General features: G+C 53.6%; 1 protein-coding gene across 2 annotated transcripts in view; it reads right to left on the reverse strand.

The window, feature by feature from the left end:
• USP7 (ubiquitin specific peptidase 7) overlaps positions 1 to 1,846 on the reverse strand; it is a 1,511,465-nt gene extending 1,509,619 nt beyond the window's left edge. The window contains exon 1 of one of the 2 annotated variants that reach the window (XM_085628311.1): positions 1,230 to 1,846. In XM_085628311.1, the coding sequence (XP_085484437.1) occupies positions 1,230 to 1,308 (79 nt within the window). In that variant the 5' untranslated portion in view covers positions 1,309 to 1,846. The remainder of the gene's footprint in view (positions 1 to 1,229) is intronic. The other variant, XM_085628312.1, reaches the window with a different exon arrangement.
• Positions 1,847 to 18,749: the final 16,903 nt, after the last annotated feature.

Genomic DNA, 18,749 nt, shown 5'->3' on the forward strand with positions numbered 1-18,749 from the left:
GCTGACAAGTTCACTTTCTCTCTAACCACTCCCCCCCACCCCCCCCCCCCCCAAACTCTGGAAGAAGGTTTGCGCCTGCCATTGTCAGGAGTAAATTTACAACATCTCTCAGTATGAGAAAAGATTAGAGAAGAGTTGTTGAAAACACTTAAAATATGCAAAAACACTTAAAATATGCAAATTAGTAGGTTTGCGTGGACTCAAAAGGGCATTCTAACCTGGAACCTTCATCCCCAGTATGTAGATTTGCGGAAACGTGGCAACATAAGTGGAGTGCAAGTATTTAAACACTACTATGGTATGAGCCCTGGCATAATCATTGAGGCTATATCAGAGCTCTTAAATTAGATTGCTGCCATAATTTGGGGCTGCACTACATCGCATCAAAGGGGCATGTGGATTTTGTTACATGACAAGTAGATTTATGAAGCAACCTGCCCAATGGACGAGTAGATATTTTATTAAATTCCACACCCCTGATGTCGACTCGGTAACAAAAAGACAGGTAGCACTTAACAAAACTTCAAATAAGTAGAGTTAATGGGGTGTGCTGGCACATCACCAAAACCAATAAGTAGAAACACATTTTTCAAACAAGAGAGCCAAACTAATACATTTTCTAAATGTTAGCTATCCAGGTCCGCTTCAGTTGCATGAACGTCTTTGGACCCAACTTAAAATGCAGTTGTGTAAATAGGAAAGTGCAGGTCTGAATAGGCATCCAAGATACGTTACCAGTCTAACTTGGGGTACGACTATCATGTCGCAAACTCTGCCGGCTAATAGAGAAGGATCTAACAAGTGCTGGAAGTTTGGAACTGCCGGTGTGAGAAAAGTAGGAGTTGCCTAAAATGCTCATATTTTATAGAATATGGGGCACATACTGATACGGGGTCGGGGGGGCAGGTTTTGGCAAGAGGCGCGGAAGTACAGATTTAATGAACAGCATGAAGACTTGCACCACGAGGAAGCAGACCTGTCACTGAGTGGGACTGTATGTTATGGCGGTGTTTTAATCACCAGGAAGTAAATCGTACCTCGTGAAATCTAAAAACCAGCGCATGCCTCTTCTTAGGAATAGGCAAATATAACCTCGTGAGGAAGGCCTATTGTATGAAACATATAAACGTTTGTATCGGGTGGTAGAGGACTGCATTATTGAGACAGCATGGAGTTCTGTGCGAGTCGTTGCATGTTAAAATTGTACTGTGCACTCGTAGGACACTCACCTTCCATCTCCATATCCTCCGGTTCGCTGAGCTGCTGTTCCCCGGGGTGCTGCGGCGGCTGAGGTTGGTGGTGGTTCATGTCTCCGGCCTCCCCTACCTGCGCTGCTCGCGGCGCCCCGGGCTGGCCGAGAGGACTAGACAGCGGCCTGGGCGGCGCGGCCTGAACCAAAGCCTCGGGCTTGCCAGCTGGCTGGGCAGGTGGCGGGGGCAGTGCGGGTGTTGTGGCGGCCGGCGGCAGGGACACGCGCACGTATTTGCTCGCTATTCGCCCAATTTCGGCGCCGAGGGTGGGGGCCGGCGAGGCGCTCGGCCGCTTCCCCTGCGCGGCTACCTGGTGGGCGAGACTCGCCTGCAGGAGGTGAGGGACTGGCAGCGCGGGGCACCGCCAACTGTCAGTGGTCCAGGGCTCGCGGCCGCAGCGCGGGGGAGCCCTGGCGCATGTCTAGCACCGTAGCCGGCTCCACCGCTCTCTGTCAGGCCCGCAATGCTTAGCTCAGGGTGAGTTCACCTCCCGCCCGGCACTGATCCCGCTGCTCCCTCTAGCTGCAGACGCCAGGCTCTCAAAATGGCGGTTCAGTGAAATGTCACATCCGCATGGGCATCATCGCAGCGCCAAGGAGGCAGGAAGGGAGGAGCTAGCTGGGAGCGACGAGGAGGAGGAGGCCTAGGAGCTCACGGGAGGAGCCACTCGAAGAGGCAGGATTTGGGTGAGAGGCAGGAGGTGAGAAATGGGATGGGATGAGGGATGAGGAAGGGGCTACTAGGGTTCCACCTAGAAAGAGAGTGAGCGAGGGAGGGCAAGCGATCAGAGAAGCTAGGTGCATAGAGGTAGCCTTCCATCCTCTCCTGTCACAGAAGGTGTTACTACATACTCTTTGATTTTTTTCTGTCTACCTCTAGACGTGCAGACATGGCAAGGAGACTAACTTGAGGAATAAGAAAAGGCACATTACCAATTGAAAAATAAATTAAGTCCCAAAGTTTTGCACTCCCCACTTATTTGCTAAGTTTGTAAGCAAATGGGATTGATTGTGTATTTAAGAACCATTGTTGATACTTAGGTATGGCCCTCTTTCCCAGTGATTAATCATCACATGTGTAGAGGTGCGGGCCCAGGGTCGCAGTTACGGTAAGGGTGACAGTAAAGGACACAACGCAGTTCTCGGTTACTGGGCTACACCATAGAGACCACGTGCGGTCTCGCCCACCTTTATTTATCCCCTCGGGGCGAGCCCGCCCCCAGGGGTGTGTGGATGCGTGTATTAGCGCAACATTGTAGTGAAGAGCCCGAGTGGCTCTCTACATCCCTCCTTTGTTTTAGCTATATAGTCCACACAAAATCCACACTCATGTAAAAAGTATATACATAGTCTCTTAGTCTCTGGCTAGGTGCTGGATTGGGGCGCAGCCCATACCTCGGGCACCTGGAGTAAGAGTCGAGTGACCTGTCCTGCAGGAGAGTCCCAGAATCACCCGCCCCGATGTCTTGACTCCCGGACCCCTGGTTGACCTCCTCACCTGACTCGGACGATCGTCCACCGGCCAGAGGGGAAGCTGTTCGGGTGGGAGACGCTGGAGCCCCGTCCATGGCCCCACCCCGGGCCAGATCAGGATCTTCGACCTCCAGGCCCGTCTCCGGCACCACCTTGAAGCTCGACACATTCCTTGTGATGGCCTGCGGGCCCGACGTGCCGTGATCATGGTTCCTTGCACCCCAGTCACTGTCCACTTCTCGGGTTCATAGGGGGTTCGGAACTTCCAGCCGGGGTGCCGGTCCTTAATGACCACACAGTCTCCAACCTTGAGCACCATGTCCTGGGCTCGGCGCGCTTCACTCGCCTTCCGGTTCGTCACCTCTCGCCTGGCCTGAATGGCAGCTCCGTCTCGCTCTGCGGGAGTCCAGGCGGGATCCGTCGGGATGCTGTCCCTCGGGGCTCTTTTGAACAGGAGGTGCGCGGGTGCAAAATTCGTGGTGCTATGGGGTGTCTGACGGTACACTCCCAAGAACTGACTTAAGGCTGCTTCCGGATCCTCCCCGGCCTCCACGGCGATCCGCAGTGCCCGGTTGAGTGTCCTCATCAGCCGTTCCACCTCCCCATTAGCTTGCGGCCACAGGGGCGTGATTTTCCGGTGGCGGATGGCTTGACTCGTCAGGTACTCATGAAACTCCCGCCCCTGAAATGGGGGCCCGTTGTCCGACTTTATCTCTTCAGGCAGTCCCATCGTTGCAAACACGCGGTCCAGAGCTCTCTTGACTTGGGGAAATGCGGTGGACGCAATGACTTCCACTATCGGGAACTTTGAAAAGGAGTCAATCAAAACCATCATCTGCCATCCATCCGGAAATCTTCCAAAGTCTATGCTGAGATGCGTCCATGGCGACGTGCTTGCCTCTTCAGTGATCACCCGGGCGGGGGCTGGATCCCCTCCAGTGATGGTGCAGGCATGGCACTGCCTGACCATTTAATCGACCTTGGTGTCCATCGCCGGGAACCACACCTTGTCTCGGAGTCGTGCTTTGGTCTTGGCCGTGCATTGGTGGCCCACATGCGCAAGTGCTAAGACCTTCTGCTGGAGGCTCTCTGGGACCACTATCAGCCGTCCCCTCAGGATGACGTCTTTGTCCCCCACACTGAGCTCACTCCGGATGTGCCACAGTTGCTGGCGAGCATGACTGACCTCTGGCCGCAGAGCCCGAGCCAAATCGAGGAAATGGGTCCATCCTTCACGATCTAGAGCTTTCCGGACTCGGGTAAGAGTGGGGTCTTCCCGTGTGGCTATGCCGATTTCTTCTAGAGTCATCGCTTTAGGACAGGCTCCTTGCGACACCATACTCACGAACGCCTCCGTGTTGCATGTGTCTTCCTGCACTCGTGCATCGGGGCTGGACTTTGGATGTCTGGACAGGTAGTCCGCAGGGTTGTGGGCCCCTGGCTGGTAGACCACCTTGAACTGGTACCCCTGCAGTTGGACGGCCCACTTTTCGATTCTGGGCGGGGCTAGCCTCGCCGATCCCGTGAACAGGGGGAGCAGAGGCTCGTGATCGGTGACCACTGTGAAGTCTTGTCCGCAGAGATACAAATGGAAGTGCTGGCACGCGCATTTGATTGCCAGCGCCTCTCTCTCAATTTGGGCGTACCTCGTTTCAGTGTCTGTCAGTGCCTTGCTGGCATATGCCACCGGCTTCCATACTTCGGAGCTGTGCTCCTGCAGGAGGACGGCCCCCAGGCCCACCGGGCTGGCGTCCACCACCAGTTCCGTTTTCCGTCGCGCGTGGAAGTATGCCATGATTGTCTTGTCGAGGAGCCCTTCCTTTATCTCTTGGAACGCTTTATGGGCCTCAGGGGTCCATTCCCATGGTCGATCTTGGCTCGTGAGGGCACGCAGCGGTTCAGACATCGCGGCCAGCCGGGGAATGAACCGCCCACAGTATGTGGCCATTCCGAGGAAGCTTCGCACTTCGGTAGGGCTCCGAGGGGTGGGTGCCGCTCTGATGGCCTCCGCTTTCTTCGGATCTACCAGCAGTCCGTCGCGCGTGAACGTATATCCGAAGAAGTCCACCCTGTCTTGATAAAACAAACATTTCGCCTTGTGCAGGGTCAACCCGCACTCCTCCAGCCTCCTGAGCGTGGCTCTCAGGTGAGCATGGTGCTCCTCCAGGGTGTTGGAATAGACCAGGATGTCATCACTGAGGTTGATCACCCCTTGCAGTCCCGACAACGTCTCTCGAATGGCGTTCTGGAATACTTCTGCCGCAGAGGAGACGCCAAAGCTTAGCCTCTTGTATCTGCGGAGACCTACATGTGTTGAAAAGGTTGTTATGTATCGGCTGCTGGGATCCAGTTCCAGCTGGTGGTATCCCGCATTTAGATCCAGCTTCGAGAACCACTTGTCCCCGTTGAGATCTGCCACTATGTCGTCCATCGTGGGGGTGATGTGCCTTTCCCTTTTTACCGCGGTGTTGGGCAACCGCATGTCGACACAGAGTCGAATGGCTCCGGGCTGTTTGGGCTTGGGCGCCACGACCAGCGGGGACACCCAGGGCGTGGGGCCGGATACCTTCTCAATTACGTCCAGTTTCTCGAGTTTCCTCAGCTCCTCTTCCACTTGTGGGCGCAAGTTGAACGGTACCCTCCTGTGTCTAAGTGCTACCGGCCTCACGGTGGGGTCTATGTGCAGTTTGAACCTCTTGCCCTTCAGTTTGCCCAGGCCGGTGAAGAGAGCTGGGAATTCTGAAGTATGTCCTCCGCGTGGGAGTCGTGAACTTGATTCGCAAAGAAGACCAGGCCAAGGTCCTCGGCAGTGTGACAGCTGAGCAGCGTACCCTTCTTGCCCTCCGTGACATAGAATTGCGTCTGCGTGGAATACCCTCCGCTGGCGATGGTGGTGGTAATGACACCACGGAGCGGAAGGGGGTCCGTCCCTCCGTATGTGTATATTCGCCCCTTCGACGACGCCAACGGGGGTCTTGGAGATAGTCGGTCATACTGGTCTGAGTCCATGACGTTGACCGACGCGCCGGTGTCGATGAGGGCCTGGATCTCTGCACTTCCCACGGAGACTGAGCACATGGGCGGTGGCCTCCGCCGGGAGCTTGTCCTGCTGACGAACGACACCACGAATACCTCGTCGTCTTCGTCCTCGTACACCGGGTCGTGCGCCTGGTGTTGAGGTCTTCCACTCGGCAGAGGATCCTCGTGTTCGATCTGACGCACCTGTTTTTGTCCAGACTTCGGCCTCGCGGACTGCTGCCTGAAACGTCCGCCTCTGCACACCCGGGCGTAGTGGTTCATTCTCCCGCAGCGGGAGCACGTCTTGCCTTTTGCTCCGCAGACTGCCGTCGCCGGGTGATCCTCCCCACAGTATCCACACAGGGCCGACGTCGTGGGCTTGGGCGCCGAGCGAGGCGCGGGTGGCCGCCTTTGTATTGCCTCTACCCTCTCTTCCTTGATGGGCACGCACTTGAGCCCCGGTCCTGCCGCCACGGGCCTGTGGAGGGCGGCTTCCATTTCTTCCGCCCTGGCATCGGAGAGTTCGTGGGACCGGGCCAGTATTAGGATGTCATCTAGCGAGATCCCTGGCTGCCGAAGGATCAGCTTCCGGAGGAGCTTGGAGCGACATCCTAAAATAATTTGATCCCTTATCTCAGCCCTTTGATCGGTGAACAGGCAGCCGCGCATAGAACATGTCCACCGACTCCGCGTCAGTTTGACACGCCCTCCTGAATTTAAATTTTTCGAAGTCCGGGTTCAGTTGGGGATCAAAATGCTTGTTCAGCTCCGCGACTGCGGCGTCATAATCATCCTCGTCCCCGGTGTCGGGAAGCGTGTCGAACAGTTCGTATATTTCAGCCCCTCCATAGTAGATCAGTAACGATCTCTTCACCGTCCGTCAGTCTCTCGGGTCCCTCTGAAGTAGTGATTCAAGCGACCTACCCATGCTTTCCATCTTGGGGCGGCGGTAGCTGGGTCCGATGCTTCGCTGAAGGGGGGTAAAGGTGCTACTGCTGTGTGGGTGACCACCGAAGGCGGCGGGGGATTGTTGCCAGCCACCGCGGCAGGTCCGCTCCCTTGCGACGTCCCTGCGCCAGTTGCCGGCCTTGTGGTCATCTTGTGGCTTGGGGCTGCCTTTATATTACTAGTGCTGGAGTGTTGCCCTGATGGGGTTATGTGTTTCCCCCTTTCCTTATGCTTTTGTATCTGTGTGGTTAGACAGTGTCCTCATGCGCCTTGACTTGGATGTGCCAATGCTTAGTGACCGTTGACCAGGCTTCCCTGCCTTGGGCCGTCGAGTTCCGCCCACCAGGGAGTCCTCACGCTGCAGCCGGCAGCCGAGAGCGGCACAATCGGGGATTTCCCCACAGGCAGCGCGAAGGGCAGCCTGCCTAGGCCCCCTTGCCGGAACTGAGGCGTTGCAGAGCGCCGGGGAGCGCGCGTGTGCTGCCACTCACCCGGCCAAGCATCAAAACGGCACCAGCAGCTCCAGGCGAGCGCTCCAGCATGCGGGTGGGCTCCGCCGACAGCAGGTTTCCGCCGGAGGCAGGCCGCCTCCTCCACCACGCGGGTGGGCACCGCAGGCAGCGGCAGAGACGATTGCGAGGAGGGAGCGCGACCAGCGCGGGTGGGCTCCGCCTGCTCCTCTCGCTTCTCCAACAGCGTCGCACGCACGGGCACAACCGGCCTCGTCGCCAGTGTAGAGGTGCGGGCCCAGGGTCACAGTTACGGTAAGGGTGACAGTAAAGGACACAACGCTGTTCTCGGTTACTGGGCTACACCATAGAGACCACGTGCGGTCTCGCCCACCTTTATTTATCCCCTCGGGGCGAGCCCGCCCCCAGGGGTGTGTGGATGCGTGTATTAGCGCAACATTGTAGTGAAGAGCCCGAGTGGCTCTCTACATCATGGTCAGAAATAATCTAATTTTATAAACGTATGAGGCCTTCGTGCACTTTTCTTGGTTGAAACGATTTACTGTGATAGCCAAAAACGTTATTTTTCTTGTCTGACAGTCAACACATATTTTGCGCATGGCCACAGGTCTTTCTCAAGACCATAATTAATTAAAAAAACATTGGTTATACATACGTAAAAAATGTTTTTTCGAGTATCTACCATGGATTGACGTCCAAGCATATGTAATTTTTTTGAGGCTCAAGTCCGATTGTGGGACTCTGGTGTAGAAAATGTGCCCTTTATTACTGGTCATCTTGCATTTTAACTTTTTCTGGATCCTATATTTTTGTAGGGTGTAGAACTGTTTGTACTTTACCCCTGATAACGGTTGATAAAGTGCCTGTGTTTCCCCTTTCAACTGGGTGCAATGGGATACCCTAATTTGCATATTTAACTTACCTATAAGTCCCTAATAAAGGGTACAAAGTGTACTCCGGTCCTGTAAGTTAAATGTCACTTGTAGACTGCAGCACCGGTTGTGCCTCACACTACAGTGACAGGAAAAACATGACTGCAGGCCTGGCTGTTACAGCTTTTAGCTGCAAACTCGACATATCAAAATAACCCTTTTGGAAAGTCAAAACCTTCATTTTAAATATTCACAAGTCACGACTATGTAGGCTTTATTACCAAAAAGGCACGGTGCCTGGTATTTTGATAAGTGGAACATGTAGGAATTTAATTTTAAACGTGCTTACAGTGAAAAAGCCCTGAAAGCTACTTTCATTGTAGCCAGGCTTGTGTACCATAGGAAACACTGGGCTACATTATTACATTTCATATGGGCATTTTGCATATTGAACAGCTAGAAAAATAATTTTTAGACAGCCACTCCCCAGCTGACACCGGAAGTGAAAGTCAGACATCGTGCTGAACTGAGGCAAGGATGCAGACGCTGGGAGCCCCAGGGCACAGACCCTCGGCCCCCCCTTACTCTGGTGAGGCACTCAGATTGAGCCAACCTCGACTCTCAGCCCGGTGTCAGCTCCTGGCACAGGCAGTGGCACCAGGCACTTGCCGCAGGCAGGGTCCAGCCTCATTTGGGAGCAACGAGCGTCAGCGTCAGCTGGTGGTTTCCCCAGCCCACTCCCCCGCCCACTCCCACAATGTACTTTTCTTTACTGGTTGCGGGCTGCTTCTAGGCACCCGCGACACGCATGCTGCACCTTGCCGCCACCTGCCTGCCCGGGATTATTGCAGGCAGGTTGCTCCTGGGCATCCGTGTCCCCTGAGTGGCCCCAGAGCTTGGGGGCGGGATGGGCACCACAGACACCTGACCTCTGGAGTTTTATTGCCTTAGCAGCCTGTTTACGTCCAAAAGAAAGAGCATGCTCGTGCCCCTACAGTTACAGCATTGACCTAGAGACCTAGCAGGGGAAGGTGAGACAGCGCTGTGCTGTATAAGAGACAACCAGAGATTGGGAGATCTGGAAACTGAATCAGGAGTCTGGAGGCAGACATTGACACAGCGGGCATGACACAGCATTAGGAACTGTTGCCAAGGGTCAAGCCAGGGTCGGTGCGGAGGCGGTCCAGCCAGGCCTGGGTGCGGCCTGTACTCCCTGCAAAAGCTCCCCCACAACGATGACCTCAGTTGTTTAGTGTTGTCCGGCAATCATCAACTCCGGCTACCTGTCTGAATTTGCTTCGACAATACAACAACCAATTACTTCTAATGAGGTAGGGAAAAATTCGAGATGCCACAAAACCAGCAAAAAAACAAGGCGGAGTCAAGAATGAGAAGCTAGAACACATGAAACTGACTACCAAAAATGAAGGAATTAAAGCTCCAGTGTCAGATACTGTAGGAGGCTGGCTTAGTATATGGTGCACACTTATTGAGGGATGCGCCTTGCACTAATCCAGACAACCCTCATGATGATTTTAGTGGTCTTTGATAACCTTTGGAAGCTCACAAAGTGGTATCTGTGGAAAGCAGCTTTCAGGCTTGTTAGAAATAGGATTTCTGGTTGGCTAAGGCTTGCACCAAAGCCAGGCAGAAACCACCACTCTAGTCAGGGCGAGGGACTTACACGCCAAAGATAACCCCTGCTCACCCCTTTGGTAGCTTGGCATGAGCAGTCAGGCTTATCCCGGAGGCAATGTGTAAAGCGTTTGCGCAACACACACACACAGCAACAACATACTAGGCACACCATAAAAGGAACTCCACACAAGGTTATATCAAAAATTGCCTTTGTATTATCATAAAACACATTAGAATAGTAATCACACAATATACACTGTGCCACCTGGCACTGGGCAATATTTACAGGGGATTATATACACATGATAGGGCCACTTGGGCCACTGTCAGAACCATCACTTAGTAAACATAGTAAATGTAGACATATAATAAACATAGAACACAACCAGTAATTACTGGCAAACACTGTACTCAGCATCATCCTGTAACACAAACCATATTATGCACAGTATCACATTTAGGCATGAAATACATTCTGCACCAAACTCACCAGCATAAACACATTATGCAATCTTCCCATAAGTCTAAACGCATTAGACCATAACCTCCTAAGCATAATTCACATTAGGGGTATACCTCACAGTAGGGAATAATCTCACTAGCATAAACCACAGTATGCAAAAAATGTCATACCTACACCATATTTAGAGGCATATATCACAGTATAGAATAACTCAAACGTAATCACAGGATGCACAACCTCATAATCATAAAACCACATTAGAGGCATAAAACAGGGTGCGTAAATTATAGCAGATAAATCACATTTCCTAGCACCACATAAATCACATTAGGGCCTGGCGCATTACAAACCTAACAGTCCCCCTGGCCAACTGGCCTTCTCAAAGGGGCTCAAATGCCCTGTGTCAAAAATGTCAGGGCGCACTGCCAATGCAGCAGGATCCATGTGTGCAATTGCGCTGGGGCAGAGGAGTGCATCTCACTCCTATCTCTCACAATGCCCCCAGAGGAATGATGGCCTAAACATGGCAGCTGGCACTAAGTGCTGCGCAGCTGTGAAGGAAAGGAAGGCCTGGGCACCCAATGTGCCCTCTGACCAAGTAGGCAGAAACGTTGTAGCTGCCTGCTAGGGCGGCGCAACTGAGAAATGACCACAGAGGCCCTGCTCTGGGGCTCCTGAATTAACTCTGCCCAAAACGTTGCAGCTGCCCACTGTCACGCAGGGCAGCTGAGATTGCTCAGCCATAGGCACGGGCCCCTCTGGGCCATCTACAACCAAATCAGGAAGCCACAATGCACGTAAATATAGATTCACTTAAAAAGCACTAAAAGCACTCAAAAGCGTGTGAAACGAACTTAGCTCGAGGCCGGGGTCTATGCGACCCGGTGATGCAAAATGTACCTGAAGTTTAAAGGGGCACGGCACGCAGCTTCGCGAGGAAGCCGCGATGATGACAGGCGGACTCGCACAGCGAGAGCTCCCAGCTGCAGCGGTCCACGTCATGCACTCACGATGATCCTGAGACCGTGATTAAAAGTGGGCACTCATCGGCACAGCTCCTCAGCTGCAGCTGCCCACAGTAGCGATAGCGATGATTCTCGTAGCACAGGCAAATACGGGCTCTCAGCGGCAACAGCTCCTCAGCTGCAGCGGCCCACAATAGCAATAGCGATGATTCTCGTAGCACAGGCAAATGCGGGCTCTCAGCGGCAACAGCTCCTCAGCTGCAGCGGCCCACAATAGCGATAGCGATGATTCTCGTGGCACAGGCATATGCGGGCTCTCAGCAGCAACAGCTCCTCAGCTGCAGCGGCCCACAATAGCGATAGCGATAATTCTCGTAGCACTGACAGATGCGGGCTCTCGGGGGCAACAGCTCCTCAGCTGCGGCGGCCCACAATAGCGATAATTCTCGTAGCACGGACAAATGCGGTCTCTCAGTGACAACAGCTCCTCAGCTGCAGCGGCCCACAATAGCGATAGCGATGATTTTCAGCCCGCGGTCCCCGCATTAGACCCAGAGGCTCTGGAATTCTCAACAGAAGCCTTACCTGCAAGTAGAATCCCCCTCAATAGGAATTGAGAAGGCTGGTGGGTGAAGTCTAATGTCCCTGAGACTTCAGCAGGAGGCAAGCTCAAATCAGGCCCTTTGGTAGTTGCTTTAGCAAGATGGATAGAAGTTTCAAAGTCCTTTCCCTCTAGTTACACAGAGAGAGGTTCGTCTTGACGTCCAGAAGTAACACACAGTCCTGGAAGAATCAAGGCAAAGCAGAAGAGTCCCAAAAAGTCCTCAGAGATGAAGGGGCAATGCAGGACTCAGAGAGGCACTTTGTTTATAAGGCGGCATCCTGCCTTTCAGGAAGAGGGGGTCTGCCATCAGACGCACAGTGGGAGGTGGAGCCATCATTCACCTTGCCAGGCACAGCCCTGCTCAGATCAAAGGGTCACCCCTCCCCATACTCCAACTGCAGATCTCTCTGTTCAATCCAGGTCGGGCTCAGCCTGCCCTGTCCCTCCAAAACCAGACAGCCAATACACATAACAGCAGAGCACACTGGAAGACTTAGGCAAGAAAATACCTGCTTTCTAAAAGTGGTATTTTCAAACACAGGATATAGAAATAATCCTCACTACAAGATGTACTCTAATATTCTGAGCTCAGGCATACTAAATTCGACTTTTCAAACATGTGTCAGGCCGTGAGCTACGAGCCGCGCCTACCCCCGAAGTTCCGGTGGAACTACCGTTCCCGGCTTCCTCTCTGGGAGGAGGAGTCACGCCTTTTTAATCGCGTACGACGCTGGGAGCGTCGTACGTGATACTGATTCGTTTGCCAACGGGTCGCGTTGGCGTGGAGAACCCGCGTTCCAGTGGAGAACGCCAACTTTCCTAGACGGTATCGTACCTGGGCTCAGGTCGGAGATACCCATCTTGACTCCCCGTCGCTCGGCTGAGCGGTGGGAGACTATCGGGGCCTTTTGTTTGCCGCAGCTGCGGACCGGATGCGAACCTGCAGCGGACCTTCCCAGGAAACGGGAGGACTCGCGGCGTCACCCAAGCACTTCCCGAGTAGGGACCCAATTCCGTGGAAGAGAAAAAACGGTAGGACCTCGAGACTTGTGAGCAGGTCGTGAACCGAGGGGTAAGACTCTTGCCATCCGGATCGGAGGTGGAGAGAACATATTTCTCCTTTCAGTGCTACTGGGGTTCCCGCCTCTCAGCTTCCGGAGAGGGGGTAAAGAGGCTTGTTTCTTTTTCTTGTTAACTTTGGAACGGGCTGAGATGCCATTTGTTCAATGACTTACGAGACCTGTATCCGGGACAATTGTAGGGGTCAGTAGAGGTAGAACATTGCCTACGGACTCTATCATTCTTCAGTTGTGTTCATTTTTCCAACCAGCTCTAAAACTTTGCAGCATCTTGTTTCCACACCCCCTGGGAGGGGGTTTTTGTTCTCTCAGTTTCTGTATGTTTGGAGTTGATCTATTTCTTCTATGATTTTATAAGGGATTAGGAAGGTGCTTTCCATAAGTGAGAGACGCATCTCACGATCAGCCACCCCAAGAAAGAGAGAAGGCTCATGGTACGGACAGGTCTTAGCGAGAATGAAATGAGAGTAGTCAGGGAATGATTTTGTGCTAACCTGTGTGTTTCTCTCGTTTCAGGTATCCCTTCCCTTGCAGTACCTTCCCTACCCTATCCCTCACTTGATTACCTCTATGCTCTGTGTACAGTTGTATAGTCAGAGTGTGTGACATCGTTTTCGTTTTCCTTCCTGTTTTGCCTTTATTTTTGCCCTCCATTTGTGCCTGTTTAATTTAATGTAACCTCTGTGCCGTGGGTCAGTTTCCTTCCTGTTTGCCCGCCTACCTCGCCGCCCTCCGCTCCCCCTCCCCGCTTCCCGCTTCCCGCCACCGCCATTTGCCCCGCCCCTTTTCTCTTCTGTTCCCTCCCCGCTCCCGCCTCCCAGCTGCTCCGCCCACCCGCGCACTTCGCCTTAAATGGCGACCGTGCGAACGCGCAGCGGTCACGCGCAGCGGTCACGCGCAGCGGGTGCGCCGATTGTGCGCCGAAGGCGCGCCAAAGGTAAGCCCGTCTGCGCCCGTCCGCGCCTGGACCGCGCCCAGTGCCAGGACCCCTGGCCCTCGAGGACCCCGACCGACCCGCCTGACGTACTCCGCCGCCACCCTCATCGCACTCAACACCGGCCGACTCCCAGAATGCCATCAAGCCACTCCACGTCGTACCCACGGACCCTTCAGCTGCCACGCCTGCAAATTCACCTGCATCCGGACCTGCCTCGCACCAGCACCCGCAAAGTCGAACACCAGCAGGACCCACCTCAAGTGCATCCTGCTCAACACCCGCTCCGTCCACAGACACGCCATCGAACTCTGGAACCTTCTAGACGCCACAGCCCCGGACGTTGCCTTCCTCACGGAGACCTGGATGAACGCCTCTTCAGCTCCCGACATCGCCATCGCTATCCCAGAGGGCTACAAGATCGTCCGGAGGGACCGCAACGCCAACCAGATGGGAGGAGGCATCGCCATCATCCACAGGAACACCATCCGTCTCACGACCAGCACCGACAACACCCTGACCACCGCCGAACACCTGCATTTCCAGATCCACACCAACCCGAACACCACCCTCAGAGGCACCCTGATCTACCGACCCCCTGGACCACGCACACAATTCAGCGAGGACATCGCCGACTTCGTCAGCCCGCATGCCCTCCCCTCCGCTGACTACATCCTCCTGGGGGACCTCAACTTCCATCTGGAGAACAACAACGACCGCAACACCAGCACCCTGCTCGACAACCTCGCCAATCTTGGACTCAAGCAACTGGTGTCCACCCCCACCCACCTCGCCGGACACACTCTCGACGCAGTCTTCTCTTCCAGCACAGACATCAACTTCAGCCACGCCACAGAGCTTCAATGGACGGACCACAGCTGCGTCCACTTCACCTTCAAGAGAACGACGACCCACCACCACCAGCAACAGGCCGCCCGCAGAAGCTGGAACAAGATCACAGCAGACCAGCTCGCCACCTCCCTGAGCCAGCACCCTCCTGCCAGCTCAGCGAACCCCAGCCAGGCCGCCGACAACCTCACGAAGTGGATCAGCATCTGCGCGGACGAGCTCGCCCCGCTGAGGACCCCGCCCAGCAGACCCGGCAGCAAGAAAGCCCCGTGGTTCACCGACGAACTCAAGAGCTCCAAGAAGAACTGCCGAGCCCTCGAGAAAGTCTGGAGAAGGGAACCTACACCGGACAACAGGACCTCCTTCAAGCTTGCCACCCGGAAGCACCACCAGCTGATCCGCGCCGCCAAGAAAACAGCATTCAAGGACCGGCTGGACAACAACGCACACAACTGCAAGGAACTCTTCAACATCGTGAAAGAGCTTTCCAACCCCAGCGCAGGAAACAACGACATTACCCCATCGCAAGACCTCTGCAACTCCCTCGCTTCACACTTCCACAACAAGATCGCGGACATACACAACAGCTTCAACACCCAACCAACGCACACCATGACCGAACAATCACCCCCCACCACCACCCTCCTCGCCTGGACCCCGATCAGCACCGAAGACACCATCCGCACGATGAACTCCATCCACTCCGGATCACCGACCGACCCCTGCCCTCACCACGTCTTCAACAAGGCCGACGCTGTCATCGCACCCCACCTACGAGACATCATCAACACATCCTTCGACACCGCCACCTTCCCTGAGAGCTGGAAACACGCAGAACTCAGCGCTCTACTCAAGAAACCAACAGCGGACCCCACCGAACTCAAGAACTACCGCCCCATCTCGCTCCTCCCGTTTCCAGCCAAAGTCATCGAGAAGACCGTCAACAAGCAGATGGCCGCCTTCCTCGAGACGAACGGATCCCTCGACCCCTCACAGTCCGGCTTCCGAGCCAATCACAGCACCGAGACCGCCCTCATCGCCGCCACCGATGACATCCGAGCCCTGATGGACAATGGAGAAACAGCGGCCCTCATCCTCCTAGACCTCTCCGCGGCTTTCGACACGGTCTGCCACCGCACCCTAGTACAGCGCCTCAGCAACATCGGGATCCAGGACAAGGCGCTGGAATGGATCATCTCCTTCCTCGACGGAAGAACACAGAGAGTCCGCCTACCACCGTACAAGTCAGAGGCCTCCGAAATCATCTGCGGCGTCCCTCAAGGTTCATCTCTGAGCCCCACCCTCTTCAACGTCTACATGAGCCCCCTCGCGGCCATCGTACGCAAACACAACCTCAGCATAATCTCCTACGCCGACGACACCCAGCTGATCCTCTCCCTGACCAACGACCCCACCTCCGCCAGAGCCAACCTGCACGAAGGGATGAAAGAGGTAGCCGAGTGGATGACGACCAGCCGCCTGAAACTGAACTCTGACAAGACGGAGGTCCTCATCCTGGGCTCTTCACCCTCCGCCTGGGACGACTCCTGGTGGCCTCCCGCCCTGGGCACCGCACCCAAACCGACAGACCATGCACGCAACCTGGGCTTCATCCTGGACTCCTCCCTCTCCATGACCAGGCAAGTCAACAACGTCTCCTCGGCGTGCTTCAACATCCTACGCATGCTACGGAAGATCTTCTGGTGGATCCCCACCGAGACCAGGAAGACCGTCACCCAGGCCCTCGTCACCAGCCGACTGGACTACGGCAACGCCCTCTACGCCGGTACCACCGCCAAGCTCCAGAAGAGACTCCAGCGGATCCAGAACGCCTCAGCCAGACTCATCCTCGACATCCCACGAACCAGCCACATCACCGGACATCTGAGAGACCTTCACTGGCTCCCCGTCAACAAAAGAATCACCTTCCGCCTCCTCACCCACGCACACAAAGCCCTACACGACCAAGGCTCGAGCTACCTCAACAGCCGGATCAACTTCTACGCTCCCAAACGCCACCTCCGATCAGCCAACCACGCCCTCGCCGCCGTCCCCCGCATCCGAAGAGCGACTACAGGAGGAAGGGCCTTCTCCTACCTGGCCGCCAAGACCTGGAACTCCCTCCCTCCCGACCTGCGCCTGACCCAAGACCACCTCTCCTTCAGGAAGAAGCTGAAGACCTGGCTGTTCGAGCAGTAGCGGCACCCCCCCCCCCCCCCCCCCCCCCAGCGCCTTGAGACCCTACGGGTATGTAGCGCGCTATATAAGTGTCACTGATTGATTGATTGATTGGGGAAATCAGGAGGTGGACCCATATGAGCAACACCCTGATCCTGAGGAGCTTGGACAGCCGTGACAACATGTTCCTTGGATCAGCTAGGATTATTGGGAATACCAAGTCATACAGTCTTCTTCTTCTTTAAACTTTATTCGATTGTTTAAAAACAGTCATAAAAGCACATGGCATCAATAATACAATACAATACATAAAATGATAAAATAACAATACATTCAGTTAACAATAAGAAAATGGGGCAAAAAAGGGGGGGTGAGCCAAATGGACAAGTATTATTTCACATGTAATTTCAGTAAATCATACTTTTCCTGACGGACACAGATTGCAAAATAAAGGTAGCTGTAAAAAAGCATACATCCGGTTCGTCAAGTGCAAAAAGAAGGCTCATCGCAGATCTGACATTAGACACTGAATATTTTTTAAAAAGGGGTTTAAGATAGGCAATTCAGAGATATAAATACAGGGGGCAAAGAAGCAGAAAGTGCTCAGTGTTCTGCTTCGATGTCCCATCACAAGGACAGGGCATTACCGTATAATTATTAATCAATGGAAACGCCACTAAAATGTGGGCAATACCTAGACGTAGTCTGGAGAGGACAAACTGATGAGATTGTTTGGTGACCACTTTTAGGTACTTGGCGAAACCTAAACTTGCCTGGTTAAGGGAATAATAAAATTGGTGAGTAGCCAACGTGCAAGTTATATCTCTGCGCACTTTGGATTTGATCCCCAAGTAAATACGTTTTAGCTCCTTTTTTGAGGAATCTACAGCCCTGGCAGGGTCCACCAAAACATTTATATTGAATATCTCTCTATAGGATAAGATCACGTAATTAAGCCATGGAATCTGGTTATATTTATCCAAACGGAGACAATCTTGGATAATTTTCCTAGTGAAGCCAGTTTCCTCCTTAGCCCAAATCGATCTCCAGGTCATTAGTGGGCCTAACCCCGTAAGGTCAGTCAGATATTCCAGCCCGACCTCAAGGTGGGACAGTCCAGTAGAGGCTGACGTTGGGAGACAAAGAAGCCTCTTTAAAAAGCTATTTTCCTCCACCTGGAGGTCTCCATGGCGACAATGACGCCAAACCCCTGATCCATAGAGGGCCACAGAAACACATCTAAGGCGGTAAATGTGCACCCTATCACAAGGACGCCGGCTTCCTAATTTTGAGGCGAATTTAAAAACACCAGAAATGGCTTTGCCCATCTTGGCCTTAACGTTACGAATCTCCTGTGCCCACATGCCATTACTACTAAAAGTGATGCCTAAATAGCAAAATGTATCCACCACTTGTATCTTTTGGTCCACAAACTGGAAAGATCTCAGATTTTTTATTTTCTTGCCACAAGCCATAATCTTGGAGTTGTTGATTTTTAATTTCCTCCCCTGGATAAAACTGAAAAAACTATCCATTAATCTCTGCAGACCCACTGGAGTTCTAGATAATAAAACAGTATCGTCTGCGTAGAGCAATACAGGAATGGCTTGGCCCTCGGCTTGAGGTGCATCAGCGGAGACCAATCTCAATTCTGAATCCATGTCATTAATAAAAAGAGAAAAGAGCAGTGGGGCAAGGACGCAGCCTTGTCTGATACCAGATTTGACCTCGATATCATCAGTGCATTCATCCGCTTGGCCATAACGAATCCTGGCCGATAGTTTACTATATAATCTGGCCAGAAAATAAATAATTGCGGGTGGGGCGCCCATGTTTAATAACGTGGTCCACAGAAGGGCATGGTTCACCAAATCAAAAGCGCTGGACAAATCAGCAAAGCAGAGGAATAAGGAGCCCTGTTTGGCTCGGGTGTATTTACCTATAATAAGATCCAAATTAACACACTGCTCAACGGTACCAAGGCCCCTACAGAACCCAAATTGGGAGTC

This window comes from Triturus cristatus, chromosome 10 (assembly GCF_964204655.1).
Source record: "Triturus cristatus chromosome 10, aTriCri1.1, whole genome shotgun sequence".
Lineage (NCBI taxonomy): Eukaryota > Metazoa > Chordata > Amphibia > Caudata > Salamandridae > Triturus > Triturus cristatus.